Source organism: Macaca nemestrina, chromosome 12 (assembly GCF_043159975.1).
Source record: "Macaca nemestrina isolate mMacNem1 chromosome 12, mMacNem.hap1, whole genome shotgun sequence".
In the NCBI taxonomy this organism is placed as follows: Eukaryota; Metazoa; Chordata; class Mammalia; order Primates; family Cercopithecidae; genus Macaca; species Macaca nemestrina.
This window is the reverse complement of record NC_092136.1, coordinates 56,789,668-56,808,825: the sequence shown is the minus strand read 5'-3', so window position 1 is coordinate 56,808,825 and position 19,158 is coordinate 56,789,668. Positions and strand designations below refer to the sequence as shown.

General features: G+C 43.9%; 1 protein-coding gene and 1 long non-coding RNA gene across 7 annotated transcripts in view; one reads left to right on the top strand and one right to left on the bottom strand.

Moving 5' to 3' along the window:
• The window catches only part of LOC139357512 (uncharacterized), a 66,540-nt gene extending 60,603 nt beyond the window's left edge, over nt 1-5,937 (top strand). The window contains exon 3 of the long non-coding RNA XR_011610841.1: nt 5,799-5,937. This is a non-coding gene — a long non-coding RNA (uncharacterized lncRNA). The remainder of the gene's footprint in view (nt 1-5,798) is intronic.
• The window catches only part of LOC105488748 (signal peptide, CUB domain and EGF like domain containing 2), a 72,247-nt gene that overhangs the window by 10,683 nt on the left and 42,406 nt on the right, over nt 1-19,158 (bottom strand). For 4 of the 6 annotated variants that reach the window (XM_011753138.3, XM_024795018.2, XM_024795019.2 and 1 more), the window contains 3 exons: nt 18,980-19,135; nt 18,396-18,602; nt 2,407-2,577 (listed from right to left, as the gene is read on the bottom strand). In XM_011753138.3, coding sequence (XP_011751440.1) covers nt 2,407-2,577; nt 18,396-18,602; nt 18,980-19,135 — 534 coding nt within the window. The remainder of the gene's footprint in view (nt 1-2,406; nt 2,578-18,395; nt 18,603-18,979; nt 19,136-19,158) is intronic. The other 2 variants (XM_024795020.2, XM_011753141.3) reach the window with 1 other exon arrangement.

The window sequence follows — 19,158 nt, the reverse complement described above, 5'->3', positions numbered from 1 at the left end:
AGGTCTACACACTGCCTAGGCATCCCCTGCAAGGCAGGAGAGGGAGTTCTCTGCCCTGGAACCAATTTGGTAATTAGATCTAGAAGTACCCCTTTACCTAGCTGATTACATCCTAGTGATATAAAGAGTGATCCGGACTGGGCTTGATGGCTCATGCCTGTAATCTCAACACTTCGGGAGGCTGAGGCAGGAGAATCACTTGAGCCTAGGAGCTCAAGACAAGCCTAGGCAACATGGCGAAATCCCCTCTCTACAAAACATTTAAAAATTAGCCAGACACAGAGGCACATGTCTGTAGTCCCATCTACTCTGGGACTGAGTCAAGAGGATCACTTGAGCCCAGGAGTTCCAGGCTGCAGTGAGCCATATTTGCACCACGGCACTCCAGCCTGGGTGATCCAGCACAACCTTGTCTCAAAAAAAAAAAAAAAAAAAGTGACCCAAAGAGTCTCCCCTCTTTTAACAATAATATTTACTAAGTTAGATCTTACACATGTTACACCTGGGACAAGAAACACAACCATAAACAAACAAAAGGATTTCTAAAAGCACATGTTCCTCAGGAATTAGTCATTGGCAAGATGCTATCAAAGTCTACTATCTCTTATATTCTTAATCATCTCCCTCCATTAATCATAGTGGTCTTATTTTCCCCCATAAATTATGATAGCATTTCAAGAGCACACACCCTTGGGAGGAGCCTGGAGCGTGTCAGACCTGGGTTCTGATTCCACATTCTCCACTTGGCTGTGTGACCTTAAAAGAGTCACTTTAGCCTCGTGGAGTTGTAATGATTATATGAATTATGAATAAATCATATAATATACTTAGCATAATGCCTGGCATAGGTGAATATTCAATACATGCTAGCTATAATAACCATTATTACTAATATTCTTATTGCTGTCAATTTTTTTTTTTTTTTGAGACAGGATCTCTATTGCCTAAGCTGGAGTGCAGTGGCACAATCACAGCTTACTGCAGCTTGACCTCCTGGGCTTAATAACTATCCCTGCGCCTCAGCCACCTAAGTAGCTGGGATTACCATGTGCCACCACGCCCAGCTAATTTTTTTTTTTTTAATTTTTTCTACAAACGAGGTCTCACTATGTTGCCCAGGCTGGTCTTTAGGGTTAGGGTTAGCCACCTGAGCTCAAGTGATCCTGAACCCAAAGTACTAGGGTTACAGGTATGAGCCACCATGCCTAGCCTAAATTTTTCTTAATAAGGTCACATAGGCTGGGTGCAGTGGCTCACACCTGTAATCCCAACACTTTGGGAGGCCGAGGCGGGTGGATCACCTGAGGTCAGGAGTTTGAGACCAGCCTGGCCCACATGGCAAAACCCCGTCTCTGCTGAAAATACAAAAATTAGCAGGGCATGGTGGCATGCACCTGTAATCCCAGCTTCTTGGGAGACTGAGGCATGAGAATCACTTGAACCCAGGAGGTGGAGGTTGCGTTGAGCCAAGATCACACCACAGCACTCCAGCCTTGGTGACAGAGACTCTATCTCCAGAAAATATAATAATAATAATGTCACATAAAAGGGTAAGTACATGCTGAAATGTCCCCCCTTATCAACCTTGCAGTTAGTTTTGGAGTTTTATAACAGGCCAAAGATATTATAGGAGTCACACAGTCAATATGAGGATTTGATTTTTAAGCCAGAAACAGCCTTGCAGTTGAGTCTGGAGTTACTTAGGTGGGAAATAAAGCTGAGGCTGGGAGTCACTCCAAGGACAGCTGTGGGAGCAGCACAGGGGGTCTTCACTCTGTCATGGCCATCAGATACAAATCACCATTCAGATCACACTTGCCACTGGAGCCCACAGAGTGTCAATACAGCCAGCCCTTCTCCCATTTAATAAAAGGAAGACATTTAATAATAAAACAAATAGGAAAGCCCACAGAGCTTGAGATTGACTTCAAAGTTAACATTTTGTAAGAGATAATTAAAAGCTCTTCACAGAGGAGGTCCCAGTTTTAACAAAATAAATGGATATATTTGTTTTAAATAAAAAAGCTATGAATTTGAGACCAAAGCTAGAGAAAACCCCAGACCTCCTCTCTTCATTTTAACACTTTCAAAACAGTACCTATAGACAGGGAAATCACTCAGGTTTCAGGTGTATATATTTCCAGTGAATAAAGCATGCAGTTGCAACACTTACACTCTTCTGCTAGTGTATTCTACCCCATCTTCATTTATTTGCTCGAATGAGTATCTGCCCAGCATGTATCAGGCACTGACCTAGGCACTGTTGAGCCAAAGATGAGCCAACATGGTCCCTACTTGTAGGAAGCCCCAGGTGAGTGTGCATTGTCTGGAGTCCTTGAGATGCCTTCTGTCTAAACAATGACATCAGAGATGGCAGGAGTAGGAAGGAACAGACAACATCCTTACCTCCACATTCAGACACATTCCAAGATTCTGGGGTCTTCAGGGTCCCAGAATTTCCTGGTCTTGGGCATGGTTCACAAGTAATTTGTCCTTCCTCATTTTGGAAGGTTCCGTTTGGACATAAAATGCAGCGTTCTTGTGCTCCATCATAATAGGTCCCAGCCCTGCAACTGACTAGCCAAAAGGGAAACAATCTGGTCAGTGTGAACACAAAGGCCAAGGAAGGATGATGTGAGTTCTAGAGATGAAGGCAAATAGATGGCACTGACCACACCACCCACCGCATGCAAACTCCCTGAATACACAGTGTGCCCAGCCTCAGTTCTCTCTGCACACCTCTGCACAGCATGATATTTATTGCCCTGTAAGAGGGGTTTACAGGTCTGTCTCTCCCCAGACCATGAGCTCCTTGAGAACAGGGATCACAGGGGTTCTAATTATTTTTGTAGCATAAGCACTTGATGGTTGAAGAGAGATTTAAAAAAATCCTGGATCTCCCTACTTCACAGGGCTGTTGGAACAATTATAGAGATGAAAATCATTCACTGAACATAGGTCTAGTCCTGGAAGAACAGAGTGTTATTAATTCTGCTTGGTGGCATCCTGAAAGGTGTCCTAGAGGAGGTCACATTTGTATCAGGCCTTGAAGGATGAATAGGATCTTCACAGGTGGGAAAGGGGGCAGGTTCTAAAAGTTCATGCATTAAATCAGGAGGAGAGGAAAGAAAAGGTTGGGAACAGACTTCAAAAGTTCTTGAGTGCCAGGGATTTGGATTTTATTCTCACAGGTAAAGGAATCATTGAAAGGACAGGAGCCAGGTATGGTGGTTTGTGCCTGTGGTCCTAGCTACTGGGGAGGCTAAGATGGAATCTCCTGAGCCTAAGAATTTGAGTCCAGCCTTGGCAACATAGTGAGAATGAGACCCCTTCTCTAAAAAAGAAAAAAGAAAAGAAAGGAGAGGAAGATGACCAGAAGCTGTGTTTTGAAAAGCTCATTCTCTGGTGGCCAGCTGGGATGGGTAGTGATCTCAAGACTCTTACAAAATAGCACACTTCAGGTTCATAATAAATAATACAATGGGCTGTGAGCAGTGGCTCACACCTATGATCCCAGCACTTTAGAAGGCTGAGGTGGGTGGATCACCTGAGGTCAGGAGTTCCAGACCAGCTTGGCCAACATGGAGAAATCCCGTCTCTACTAAAAACAAAACAAAACAAAAGCAGAAAAATTAGCTGGGTGTGGTGGTGCACACCTGTAATCCCAGCTACTTGGGAAGCAAGGCAGGAGAATTGCTTGAACTCTGCAATTGCAGAGGTTGCAGTGGGCCGAGATGGTGCCACTGCACTCCAGCCTGGGTGACAGAGTGAGACTCTGTCTCAAAGAAAAAAAAATAAATACAACAAAGCGTAAACGCTGGTAAATAAGGAAATTCATAAACGTTGCTTCTGATTCTATTTCTAGTACTGTTAAACGTAGATTTGTACCTTATTTTAGGCTATGAATATGAAGCAAACTTACCAAATTTGGCTCCCTACTATTCAAACATCATCAACAGAGTCATCAAAGTAGCATTTCTAATGACTAACATTTGTTGAGTACTTATATCAGACACCATGCCAAAAGCTCTACATATAGTATCTCATTTATTCCTCAACATAGCCCTAAGGATTTAGGTGCTATTATTGGCACCATTTTACAGAAACAGAGACTTAGGGAGGTTAATAATTTGGCCAAAGTCCCACAGCTAATTTGTGAAATACTCCTATGGTACTGTAAGATCAAGAGCTTCGAGTTTAAAAGGGAAAAAAGTTATTTAACAAAAGGGCAGATGTAAGTGCAGTTGAAGACTTTATCAAGGATTTTCTATGGGGCTAGGAGAGTTTGACTGGAACAAACATTCTCTATATGTAAGCTGCCAAGAAATAGAAAAAAAATACATGATAAAGTTAACTATTATAGCTCTCCAGTGTCTATAACAAGGGAAATCGGTTTTCATCCTATTCTACAAATGTAATTTGTATATATACTCTTAGGGTTAAACATAGCAAAGGTCTCTGTTGTAAGAAATAAAAGTGTCTTTTCATTATTCATTCCATAATCTTAAAAAAATCAGGCTTTTGGATCATGGTAAGCTAAAATATGCCACATTTTAAATATTATTTCTACAATTCAATGTAACCAATCAATAAAGTCTATCCTAATATCTAAATCTTAAACTCATATTTCTTGGATTTTCTTTTACAATATTCATGTATCATTTAAATACAATTTTATATATATATATTTTTTTTTTGAGACAGAGTTTTGCTCTTGTTGCCCAAGCTGGAGTTCAATGGCGTGATCTTGGCTCATTGCAACCTCCGCCTCCCGGGTTCCAGCGATTCTCCTACCTCAGCTTCCTGAGAAGCTGGGATTACAGGTGCACACCACCATGCCTGGCTAGTTTTTTGTATTTTTCATAGAAACAGGGTTTCACCATGCCAGCCTGGCTGGTCTCGAACTCCTGACTTCAGGTGATCCACCTGCCTCAACCTCTCAAAGTGTTGGGATTATAGGTATTAGCCACCACGGCTGACCACAATTTTATATTTTTAAAAAATTAAAAGTGAACCAAATTCTTGTTTTATTGGCAAACAATATTATAATGAGATTGATGGCAAACAGAGTATAATTCCAGACTTCTTCTCTAAATGCAGCCCTACTGGATAATGGTTTCCATATCACTCTGGTTCCAGCCCAGCTCTCATGTAAAGCTGGGCTGAATTCTGTACTAGGAATTCACGTTTTACCCTGTGTCCCACTTGACTCTTTCAGTGTCTGTAGTGGGCCAGTGAATCAGAGAATAACTCCTTCATGGCTCTAAGGAGCCTGCCTGTCATGAAGACTGGCAGAAAGCAGGTAAAACCAAGGCTGTCCAGAGCCCCTCTGCTCAGCCATTTCTATTTGAAGAAGAGCTGTTTTTATAATACTCATCCATGGAAGGGAAAGTGCCCATATGGTGACAATGATTCCAACAGCCCCGTTAATCATAACTTAGAGTCACATCACCATGGTCTGTTCCATCATGGTTCCTCTGGCAGAAAACAGATGCCCTCGGCAGGTGGACACCACCAGGCCTGGTTCTCACTGAGCTGGGGACCAGGACAGGCTCCTGCTGTTCTGCTGTCCCTTGCTCCTGAGAACTCTTTCAACCTCCACAGCCTTTGCAAGATAACCTTTAGAGAGACCTCACAATATCCCACCTCTGTGCCATTTCTTAACTGCTCGAAGGGCTGAGAAACCCTTCAGGCTGCCCTGTGGAAAAGAGGGCACCAATTCTTTTTCCTCACAATGAAAGGCCTGCTTCACATAAACAAACTCATATTGTCAGTCACCATTTCCATTTTCCTTCCAGAGAGAAAGGCCTGCAGAAATAATTCATGCCAAGCACCTCCCAAATATATTTGATTCTTTCACAAGGTAAAAATGAGCTAAACACTAAAAGGTGACTCTGAAATATCATGAAGGGATGCCTGAAAACAGCTCTTTGCAAATGTGCTGAGAATCTGGCCTGTGGAGACCTCAATCACATGTTCCAGTGGCTTGTCTCTTCTCCTTCAGCAGCCAGCTTGTTTTGCTGCCCAGGACAAAGGAGTCAATTGCCCCCAGAACACTTCACTATCACAGCAAAGCTTTTGTCTGCCTTCAGTGACCATTAAAATCTCATTCTCAAATCCCACACAGCTGTTTTCTCTCCTTCTTTAAAAAAGATATGAGAAAGCTTTTCTGATGCAAAAGGGACAGACCAGCAGGATGAGGATTAATGGCGACAAAGAGGCCTCAAGCCTTGGCCTCTTTTCAGCACTGTGGCCTTTGAGTATTTCAGGCTATGGACAAACACTATGGTCTCTCTGTGGCTCAGATGATGAACCTAATAAAAGGGGTCACCCTCTAGCATTGGACTGTTTTCTTAAGAATCACGCCTTGACTTCTGAAGAAGAGTCACAAGCAGCCTACACGGATTCCCAGGGTGCCCCAGGGCTGCTGCTTTGTCCCAGTTCAGAAGCGCTGGTGCCCCAGGCAGCGCTGGCCTCAGGATCCTGGTTTGAGCTTTCTTTAAATGACTGCCCCCAAGATAACAGGGGACAGTGCCTTCTTGGGCTGAGAGATTGATTTTTCATTGTCCAGGTTTTTGACCTGTGCTCAGGTTTGCTCTTTAAAAACATTCCTATAGTTAGGGCACAGAAATGAGCCCAGCTTGACGCCTTCTTCCTTATTGGGTTCCCAAATGCACACTGTTCTTTCCATGCCTAGTTAACTGGAGTTGAGATTTCACTTCTTTTAGAGTGCCTCTTTTGCCCTCAATTTAAATATTTCTCCAAAGATTTGCCCTTTGCCCTCTTTTCTCTTAATGTTATCTGCTATCCTTGGGATTTCATCTGTTGTCCCTGTGAAGATTCATTTACTCATTCATTCAATAAGTACTTATTGAGCACTCATTATGTGCTGAGTACCGTTCTAGGAGCTGGAGACACAGCAGAGAAGACAGATATGACCCTGTTCTAATGGGGTTCTCAGGGAAGTAAATAAATGAGCAATAAATCTCAATGAGCAAACAAATATGTAATCAAATGCAAGTAGTGGTATGATGAAGAAAAGGAAAACAGGGTAAGAGGACAAAGAAGGGGTAGGGATGGAGTTTGTGTGTATGCTATTTTAGAAGTGTGGCCAAGAAAGGCCTTTCTGAACAGAGACCAGAATAAAATGTGGGAAATAGGCTGGGCGCTGTGGCTTACACCTGTAATCCCAGCACATTGGGAGGCTGAAGCAGGAGGACTGCTTGAACCCAGAGTTCAAGACCAGCTTGGGAAATATAGTGAGACCTTGTCTCTCCAAAATCACCTTAAAAAGTTAGCTGAGTGTGGTAGTGCATGCCAGTGGGAGGATAGCTTAAGCCCAGGAGGCGGAGGTTGCAGTGAGCCAAAATCACACCACTGCACTCCAGCATGGGTGACAGAGCAAGACCCTGTCTAAAAAACAAAGACCAAAACAAAACAAAACAAAACAAAACAAAAAACAGGAAATAGCCTTGCAATGAGATTGCCTAATAGCAAGAAGGGCAGTGTAGTAGGAACACAGCATAAGAGGGTAGGGCAATAAGAGATTAACTTTAAAAAGCAAGCAAGGGCCAGATCACACGGGTGCTTAAAAGCCATGGTAAGGAAATTAGAACTTACTCAAAGTATGTTGGAGGTTTGAAATGGAGGAGTGACACAGTCTGATTTATGTTTTTCTTTTCTTTTCTTTTTTCTTTCTTTTTTTTCCTGGAGACAGGGTTGTGCTCTGTCACCCAGGCTGGAGTGCAGTGGAATGATCATGGCTCACTGCAGCCTTGACCCTCCTGGGCTCAAGTGATCTCCCACCTCAGCCTCCTGAGTAGCTGGAACTACAGGCTTGCACCACCATGCCCAGCTAATTTTTTAACTTTTTGTAGAGATGGGGTCTCCTGGGCTCAAGCGGTCCTCCGTCTCGGCATCCCAAAGTGAGCCACTGTACCCAGCCTAATTTATGTTTTTAAAAGATGTCCTGGCTGCTGTGTGGAGAACAGACGAAGGCCAGGCAAGGCTGAGGAGAACAGTTCAGAGCCTGGTACAACAGACTGGGCAAGAGATGATGGTGGCTTGAAACAGAGCAGTAACAATAACGGAGAAGGAGAAAACTGGTCGGATAAAGGAAATTACCTGAAGGCAGAGCTGACAGGATTTGCACACGGACTGGATGAGGAACATGACATAAAGGGAGAGATAAAGATGACTCAGGCTTTCGACTTGAGCAACTGGGTGAGGAGAGGTGCCCCTTACTGAGATGCTGGTTTGGGAGGGAGGATGCTGGTTTGATTTGATTTGATGCTTGGGAGGATAAGAAGCTTTGAGATGCCAGTTGGCCATCCAAGTGCAGATACTAAGATGGCACGGATTCTACTGGTGGTCTCTGAGGCGGAATACTACACCTCAGGGGTTGACAAGATGATCCACCAGTGGGAGCACGTTTCTACACCCATGCCTACGAATTTTCACCTAAAATAAGAAACAAACAAAGCTCCCCTGGTTTAGAATATGGTGTAAGAGCAGCCTCTCAGCCAGTCTCCATTTCTGTGAGGCAAAAGACACATGTGAAGAGCCAGGGTCGCCAAGAAAAGAGAAGCACTGGTACCCACAACTCAGGCGCAAGGCACTGACTGACTCTCGCCTCTCAATACATAGAGAACAGTGACAGCTTAGCTATGCCTGGGTAATGAGATGTCCTGACTATATTATCGTGTTTTAACTAAACTAACCATCACAAAATAGAAAGCAGCTTTGATGGATTCCTGGAAAGAACACTCGACTGAAGGGCGTAAACATGACGCGCGCCCATGCGCACCACAGGAGTGTCCGCGCTCCGCGGGCGCATCTTCTGCTCCTAGCACAGCAACCATCCGCGTACGCACCACAGGAGAAGGCCCGCGGCATCTTCTCCTAGCACAGCAGCCACCCATGTCCGCACCACAGGAGAGGACCCGCGGGCGCATCTTCTGCTCCTAGCACAGCAGCCACCTGTGTCCACAGTGGAGCGGAGGTTTCCCATCCAAGACCCCCAGTGGGTGCCTGGAACCTCGGAGAGTACCACACCCTATATACACTAGGGGTTTTCCTGTGCGTGCTTATTCATGATAAAGTTTCATTTATAAATTAGGCACAGCAAGAGATTAACAATAATAATAAAACAATTATCACAACATACTATAATAAAAAGTTATGTGAATGTGGTCTCTCAAAATATCTTATAGTACTGTACCATTCTTGTGATCTGTCAGTCTGATAACTGAGATGACTACTATGTGACTAACACGCGGGATACAGGGAGGATTCATATCCCAGGCAGGATGGGGAGGGTACACACTGTGGGTATGCGGGATAAAGGGAGGATTCATATCCCAGGCAGGATGGGGAGGGTACACACCGTGGGTACGCGGGATAAAGGGAGGATTCATATCCCAGGCAGGATGGGGAGGGTACACACTATGGGTACGAAGGATAAAGGGAAGATTCATATCCCAGGCAGGATGGAGCAGGACAACACGAGATTTCATCATGCCACTCTGAAGAGTGGGCAATTTAAAACTTACAAATTGTTTATTTCTGGAATTTTCCATTTGATACTCTTGGACCATAGTTGACCCAGGTAACTGAAACCACAGAAAGCAAAACTGCCTATAAGGGGGCATTAGTGTATTAGCTCTTTGTCAAACTACATCATGAGACATAAACAGTTACAATTTAATCCAATCTGTCAAGAGTTCACCTAAAGCACTAGCAATGGTCAAAAAGACTATATGACAAATGGATTTGCAACCACCACTGTCAATAATGAACCTTGCCCAATTGTAAAGATTCTACCTTAAGATGCTAGCCAGTTAGTTTTAAATGTGTTTATTTAATCTTTATCTTGTTCTGTCTTCTGTGATGAACACAGTGTACTAGCCAATAGTGTAAGTATATAGTTTATAAACAAGTAAACATCCATATATGTTTTACTTGGAGAGAGAGAGTGTGTGTGTGCGTTCTTAAATGTTCAACATCTCTGGGACAAAGGAGCTGGAGAGGGCAGTTTCAGAGTTGCCAGCATGTGGTGGCATTTAAAGCTATGGCACTGGGTAAGGTCACCAAGGAGAGTATGAAGACAGAGGAGGGGACAAAGGATTCAGCCTTAGGATAATCAGAAAGTAGGGGAGGAACTGGAACCAGCATTGAAAATGAAAAGGGAGCAGCCAGTGAGGTATGGAGAAGCAGAAGTGTGTTGTGTCTGAAACCCACAGGAAGAAACTGTTTCCAGGAGAGGGAGTGATGAGCGGAGAGAATGCCTCAATGAGGAGTGAGCAAAGGCAACTGGATTCGGCATCACAGAGGTGGTTAGGAATCTTGGAAAAAGTTTCTGTGGAGAGGTTAGGCATGAAAATCAGACTGAAGAGAAATGGGAGGTAAGGAGGCAAAGACAGTATGACTACGGCTCCTTCAAAGAGTTTCGTTCTACACAGAATGGGGGACACAGAAATGAGGCAGTAGCTATAGAGATGCATGAAGTCAATGGAGGGTTTGTTTGGTTTTTAAGACATGAGATGGGTTTGTGTGATGTTGGAAATGATCTAGCAGAGGAGAAGAATTCTGAGATGGGAGGGGTCGATGGGGACAACAGCAGGGGCAATATTTTTTAGAAGTTGAGAGAGGACAGGCTCCAGCTTGAGTGGAAGATACAGGCGTGGCCTTAGAGGCATGGGCTGTCCATCCATTTTAACAGGAGACAGGTCTGAGCCTGTGTGGGCAGACTCAGGATTAGGCAAGTTAGGCTGGGCATGAAGAGAAGAAGTTGTTTCGCTGGACTCCCAGACACCCATGGACACCTCTGCCTAGAAATCTTGTTGCCCAAGGAGCACTTCTCTCCCTGGCCTCTGGCTTTACTCCTCTTATAGAAGCATCTCTATTCTCCCAGTCAACAAGGCTCCAAATCACAGCTCTCCCTGGCTTCTCTCCTCACTGCCCTGTCACTCAGCGGCAGCATCCTACAGCTGTGTCCCTTCTCTCTATCCCCTTGGCACAAATGTCCCTTAGATCCTCACCATCTCTTATTTGGATTGCTGCAGTAACCTTCCAAGATTCCCTCTGACTTTCTGTCCCTCCCTGCCTCCACTCTTTCCATTCTACCATCAGATGCACCTTTCTATAATCTCTTTCTGATTGCTTCACTCCCTGGCTCAAAAACCTCCTTGCCTTGCCTTCCTGCACTCCTTTCAGTCTCTCTGACTCAGTACTCAGGCTTTAGCCTCCTTTTATGTATCTTTTTTCATCCTTTCTCATGCTCTCTCAAGAACCTATTTTTTCCTGCTTCTCCGATAAATCTCTTTTGATTATTTCTTCCCCAGTGATCACATTCATTTCATCATTCAACCAACCTCCTGCCTTTTTCTTAGTGCCTCCTGCATATGAAACAGGGCAGGGTGAGATGAGGGATGTATGGGAAGCAAGTGCCAGGATCACAGGCCACATCAGAATCCTCTGAGCTCAGCCCACCTCTTTCCTCTTCTCAGTCCCCAATCCATGTCATCCCCAAATGCTGCTCGTTTTTCCTTGTAAATATTTCTCTAACCCATTGCTGTTTCTCTATCTAGGACCTGCATGTTCTCAATATCTCATAGGCAACATATTCAAAAGCCCCCAGATTGGTCTTTCTGCCTCTAATTCTGCTCCCTTCAGTATAGTCAGAGAGATCTTTCTAGAATACACATATGACCTGGACACTTCCTGAGTAAATGGCAACATGTCACCTAGAGATAAAGTTGAGGCTCCTTAGCAACATATCCAAGGTCTCCATGAGTTGGCCATGCCCTCCCATTAGCCCAGTTGTCCACCACATTCTACCTGGTACTCCAGGTTTAGTGACACTGACATGTCAATAATCGCCTGTGCGTACCTTGCTCTTCCTCATTTCCCAAGGCTGTTGCTTGGGCTGAATACTCCTCCCCACTTAGCCATCATCTATGCATCCTTCAAAACTCTACGTAGGCTTTCTCTCTTTGGGGAAGGCATCTCTGACCCTTCCCTGGAGGGTTAAGTGTGACCCAATGGATGGTATCTTACTTACCTAGGCCTCCTCAGCACTCCCCACAGAGTTGGTACATGGAGGGCTATGCATATGAGTACAGCATGAGTAAGATGATCCCAGGGCACAGGCTGAACCCAGGAGAGGTGAGGACATTCAAATTGAGAAGAATATAGACTCGTGGCCAGGTGCAGTAGCTCACACCTGTAATCCCAGTACTTTTGGAGGCTGAGGCAGGTGGATCACTTGAGGTCAGGAGTTTGAGATCAGCCTGGACAACATGGTGAAACCTGTTTCTACTAAAAATACAAAAATTAGCCAGGCGTGGTGGCAGGCACCTGTAATCCCAGCTACTCAGGAGGCTGAGGCAGGAGAATCGCTTGAACCTGGGAGGCAGAGGTTGCAGTGAGCTGAGATCATGCCACTGAATCCAGCCTGGGTGATAAGAGCAAGACTGTCTCCAGAAAAAAGGAAAAAAGAATAGACTCAAATCAGATCTGGATTTCAATCCTGCCTCTGCCACACTTACTTGCTGGGTGACGTTGTGGAAAATGCTTGTCATCCTGTGTCTCAAGTTTCTTTATGTGTAAAAAGGGATGAGTTAATACAGACTTGGGATGAGGATTAAATGAGATAATATAGGTAAAGTACTTAGCACAGGGCTGAACACAGTGTCAGTGTTCAATGCATGTCAACATTTTACTCAATCATGTTTTTAAAACTTTTTTAATTAAAAGAATTTCCTATTCAGTCTGTGTGTTAAATATTGGTCAAATACTGGTCTATAGTGCTAATACAGATTTTATATTTTCCTCAGTTTAAACAAGAAAGGAAATCTCTGCCTGATCATTTCCAAATCATTTCTCAATTTCGAAAGAATTCAGAATAGAATATCTGAGCCAGGCACAGAGGCTTACGCCTGTGATCCCAGCTACTCGAAGGCTGAGGTGGGAGGATCACTTGAACGCAGGAGTTCAAGACCAGCCTAAGCAACATAGCAAGACCCCGTCTCTAAAAAATAGAATAATAATAATCTTAAAGAAGAAGGAAATGCTCAGCTCCTTCCTGCCTTAGGCCCTTTGGATTTGCTGATCCTCCCCCATTACGGAGCTCCCCCACACCCCCCAGGCCCTACCATCAGCACGTTGCACGCCAGCTGCTCCTCCTCACTTAGGCCTTGGTGCTTGACCACTTTGCTCCTAGTCACTTGCTCCGAGAGCCTTTCCTGGCCACCCTATGGAGAGTAATCCTCCCTCTAATCCTCTCTGTTTTATTCTCTTCATAGCACTTAAGCTTTTGAAATTATCGCTTTACTTTTTAATTTCTGTTTTCCTCTGTTACAGTGTGAACTTCATGAGAATAGGCCCTTTGATTATTATGTTCTTAATTGCTTCATCCCAAGCACACAGAGTGGACAGAATGGTACTCGATTAATACTAGTTGAATTAATGTTTCTCAGTTGCTACAGAGGAACAGCAGTAAGCTGTTACAAACCGAATTAAATGTTCCTAGTCTCTCAAGAACCCAGGCACTAAAATACTTCCCAGTTTGCCAGTTGTCTGGATTGTTTCTTCTAAAAATCTCAGCAAGTTTTAAAAACAACCAAATACAGTATATATACATACATACATACATATATACACACACACACATGCATACACACATGTATATTATCCGGTGTATTTCTTAAATAATGTATCTTTTAGCTGGTATTATGAAAGTACAATAGCTAGACGTCCATGTGATATAGTTAATTTTCTTTAGACATTAAGAACTTTATGAAGTACTGTAGAGCTTAAGAAATTTGTTCCTTGGAGACTATAATCATTTCTTTTTTGCCATCTTGCTAAAATTGATCACAGATGGTACAAAGGTCACTTGGAGAGCAGGCTGTCCCCAAAGTCCCCAAATGCCAAATTAATGAGACTTTACTATATAAAATAACAATAAGAAAGAAAATATACAATTGGTCAGAAGTGATTATTTTCTCTGGTGTAAGTTAGGACTTTAAAATTTATTTTTTAATGATATTCAAAGGATAAACAGTTTAATGCAAAAATAGGCAAAGAATATAGATGTTCTCAGAAGAAGGAATCCAAAAGACCATAGGCATAAGACAGCATGCTTAGTCTTACTAATAAAGAAAACCAAGTTAAAATGACTTTTTTTTTTTTTTTTTGCTTATCAGATTTGCAAAAACAAAAAGGATCAATGATAAATAATCCATGTTAGCAAAGATGTAGGGCTATAAACACTCCAATGTTGGAAGCAACATGCATTGGTATGATCTTTTGGGAAAGTAATTTGGCAGTATCTATTAAAATTTTAAGTATACAAGTTCTTCGAGTCGGCCATTGTACTTTTACAAGTCTATCCTTCGGAAATATTGGCCATGTGTAAAAGAATGATATTCACTGAGCGCTATTCGCAATAGAAAAATTAGCAATAACTTCTATGTTCACCAATAGGGGTAGGGCTAATCAGTACTGGTGTCTTCAAACAAATACAGCCTGGGAAGCTGTAAAAGAAATGAGGTTGCTCTTCTATCATGTTAGAGAGATGTTCTTGATCTACACTAAGTTAAAAACAACACATAGCACTATTCAAATTGTATTGATATTTGTTTTTTATTTTGTTAAGATAGGCTCTTGGTTTGCCACCTAGGCTGCAGCGCAGTGACACAATCACAGCTCACTGCAGCCTCAAATTCCTGGGCTCAGATGATCCTCCCGCCATAGACTCTTGAGTAGCTGGGACTACAGGTGCTACCAACCAACATAGTGAGACAGAGACAGAGTCTCACTATGTTGCCCAAACTAGTATTGAACTCCTGGCCTAAAGTGATCCTCCACTTTGGCCTCCCAAAGTGCTGGGATTACAGATGTGAGCCACTGCATCCAGCCTATTTAAATTTTATATATATATATATATATATATATATATAATGTTTATTCATACGTAAACATATAGTCAATTTTCAACACAGTAGCCAAAGTTATCTTTTGAAAACACATCAGTTACTCCTCTGCTCAAAGCCCTCCACTGGCTTCCTTTCTCATCAGATTCGGGATCAGGGTCCTCCCTGGTTTTGAGTTCCCTCTGCTACTGCTCTGCCCTTGCTGTCCCTCCCTGACTCTCTCGGCTCTCATCCTTCTGGCCTTCCTTCCAGTACCTTGGGGTTTTCCTATTTGTTGTTTCCTTTGCCTGAAACTCTCTTCCCCCAGATATCTCCATAGCTTGCTTCTTACTGTCCTTTGGGTCTGCCCAAATGACACTTTGCAGTGAGGCCTTCCCTGACCACAGTCTGCACTTTGGGGGAGTAGGCTCCTCATCCCTCACCCGTCACCTTGGCCTGGCACTTTCCATTCCACTTCCCTGCAGGCCTGCTTTCCATGTCCCTATCGCCCTCTGCTACATGATAGTAGTATCTTTCCTTGTTTATTGGTTGGTTGTCTACCTTCTTCCTCTAAAATTGTAAACTCTGTGTGGGCTGAGATGTTTGCTTGTTTCTTTATTGCTGGATTCCTGGTATCTAGAATGGCACCTGGCACACAGTTGGTGCTCAATAAATATTTATTGAATGAATATATAAAATGTCCTTTTTATATGTGCATAAAAACAGTTATGGAAAAATAACACAGCAAACTATAACAGGGATTACTGCTGGGGAGTTGGATTAGGGAGCTGTGGAGAAAACTTTTATCTTTACTGTATACATTTCTGTGCCATTTGAAACATGCACTACTTTTGTAATTGAAAACTAAATTTAAAATATTTAAAAAGATAAACATAACATATTTAAAAAAAATAAACATCTCTCCTGGAAGGAGAGATGGAAGTGACTCCATTTTTTTGGAGCTCTTTTCTGCAGATACTGAAAATCATTTCTAAAAAGAACTATCCTAGGCTTATCTCCACTGTCTGTACCATCCAGAGTTCAGAAAACATCAGCAAGCCTTGTCTTTATCAAGTCCTAACACCATCAAATAGACCAGGACTAGAAGATACACACACACACACACACACACACCACCTTGCCCATGCCACATGCTGCCTGCTGTATAAAAAGCCTTTCTAATTAACACATCTGACACTTCTTTATACCCACTTCCTCCCTCAGCAAGAAGGAATGTCACTGGTAAGCTGTTTTCTCTACATGGTAAAATCTTCAACATTGCTGTCAGACCTGGACCTGATTTGATGCCATGAGGGCTACAAAATTCATCCAGTGTTTGAGGGAGCTCCTGAGACAAGACACATTGGCTACCCTAGAAACAAATAAAACCTAATTTAGCATGACAAGCATCTCAGGGACACATTCACACACCACAACAGCTACACAAACCCTCTACTGAGTGTCTTTCTTTTTTTTTTTTTTTGAGACGGAATCTTGCTCTGTCGCCCAGGCTGGAGTGCAGTGGCACGATCTCGGCTCACTGCAACCTCCAACTCCCTGGTTCAAGGGATTCTCCTGCCTCAGCCTCCCGAGTAGCTGGGCGTGTAGGCACGCGCCACCATGCCCCACTAATTTTTTGCATTTTTTAGTAGAGGTGGGGTTTCACCATGTTGGCCAGGATGGTCTCGATCTCCTGACCTCATGATCTGCCCACCTTGGTGTCCCAAAGTGCTGGGATTACAGGTGTGAGCCACTGTGCCTGGCCCTGAGTATCTTTCGTAGGCTGTTGTGGTCATGAAGCCCCTGTTAAGTAACTCCTGCTCCTTATCCTTGGGCCTTTACTCCCCAGGAACATACCCATGGTAGTATTAGTGATACCCTCACTGGGAGCCAGTCCATGCAGCCCTTGACATAGGTTTTCTTGACTTCTTAACTGGCCACAAAGACTCCTTGGCCAGTCTGCGAGGCCTCACCCCAACAGGATAGCAGACGGGGGAGGGGTGCAGTGGAACCCTGAGAGGCCAGGAGGGCCCTGACAGTCTCTGCAACTCATCCTGGAAAGTAGGGCAGCCATAGCCAACTCTCACCACTATTTTAGTATGGAAACTGGAACTCTTAGAATTTTAAATGAGAACAGATCAACCAGCTGGGCTGTTTTTACTTTTTCCCCTCTTTGTTTCTTTTTAAGAGAATCAGCTGGAATGAAAGTCAAGACTATCTGGAAACCAGCCCCTTGCAGACAGTTCCACTTGATTTTGCACTTGATTTTCACTAAGTTTTGGCAAAGCAACAAATTTGAGCTGTGGGGCTAAGGCTGACAATTCTCTGGACCAAGTGCCCCTGGATTCAGCTTGGTTTATTTAGAAACACACATTCTTACTCCTTAGTTAAGCTTTATTGCTTAGGCCTCATGATTCTACTGACACTTTGGAAAAGGACATCAGTTTATCCTGGAGAAATCTAGTTACTGAAATTCACCCAGCTTGGGACCAGAGCATATAGGCTTTGGAATCAGAACATCAGTGTGATCTTAAGCAAGAAAACTTAGCCCTCTAAGCTTCAGCTGTTAAATGCAGTTAGTAATACCTACCTGGGAAGGTTACTGTTAGGATTAATTGAGATAATGCAGACATGAGACTTACTGTTATGCTTATGACAGATAAGAACTCAATACATCATTATCATTTTTACTGTAAAGTGAGACCCAATTTTTCCCATCTAAGCCTTTTCAGATAAAATCTCCCATAATTGCCCAGAAGAGTCCCTTGTGACAAATCTCTAAACTGACCATCCTAGAACCTCGTGTCCTGGACCCTCTTGCTAGCTTTATCAGAGAGACAGAACTGATGCTGCTCAAGTGCCAGGTCTCAAATTTAATTCTGAAATACCACCACCAACACAACCCATACAATGGAACTGACACTATTAGGAGCCCTGGGCTGAAGCTCCGGGGTCTCATAAGGCAGCCAAGCAGCCCCCTAGCTTTGCCTGTGCACAGAACTACGGAGAGGAGCTTATTCATTGTCATAGTTGGCCAAGCCAGAGGAAGACCGTAAGAGTAGCTGTGATGACAGAGTGTGGAGAAGGCTCAAGGGTGCCTTACCCCTGCAGTTCTGCCCCAGCCAGGGAAGACTGCCGCCCCTCAGACCTGTAAAGGGCAACACCCCTCTTCTCATCAACCTTGCCACTTCTTTCCTGTTCCTCAAGTCAACAAACATTTTAGTGCCCACCACAAGCCAGATGCTATGCCAGGCACTGAGGACAGAGAGGTGAATGAGATCAGTCTCACTCCAGGGAGCTCTGGGCCTAGCAGGGACGACAGACACAAACGCGACAGTTACTAGGAAACAGAGGGCTGCCCGGAGTGTTCTCTAAAGAGAGCCCTGAGAAAGGAGGATGGGCCAGACTTGCTTTCGGTTACCCTGAGTGTTTATGGAGCCCAAGGCTGTTCTGTTAGCAAGAATGTCCCAGGCCACTCACCACACTGGTTTTCTCCATGACCCTGGCCCACTCCACAGGACTCTGCCTGGCGTTCAGATGTTCTGGGAGGCTTTTTAGCCACGTCGAGGTTCATGCCTGAGAGCTGGAGGTGAAACTGCTCCCTGTGGACAGCCTTTCTGAGCGTGCGGATGGCTTTCCGGAGCCGCTTCTCGGTTCGCTTTACAATGCAGCTCAGGTCACAAGAAGCTACAGAAACAAGAGGGACAGCAGTGCGGGAGAGGTCAGGCTGCAGCGTGTGACAACGGCCAGATCAACTGCAGGCCCTACCAACACCCCGAGCTCCCTGTGGACCGAATGGGGAGAAACCTGGAGGGGGCACCTAGCAGGCTGGGCAGCATTTGATTCAAACAGAAATTTGTGGATCAAAATGGTAGCTTTGGGTTTTTATGAAGCAGAGAAAATCATCAGGTTCTAAACCAATTCAGTTTAGTTTCAGGGTGAAAAAAACAGGAGATACTTCAGTGTTTGCATTATTTTCCCCCAAGAATGATAAAAAGTGAAAGGCAAAGAAATAAGGAGCAAGCCGTGAGAAGCCTGGCAATGTAGACTGTTTTCAAACCAACCTGTCACCTCCTTTTGGTTAGTTTCAAGCTCAAACTGAACAGTGATAAACATTTCCTTAGAGGCGCTTGGTCGGCCAGGGGCTCCTGGGACTTGCTTGCCAGAGCTGCATGTAAGGTTTACGTAGCGGAAGCTCTCTTTTACTGAGCTGTGCTTCTCTGTATGAAGAAACAAAATTATC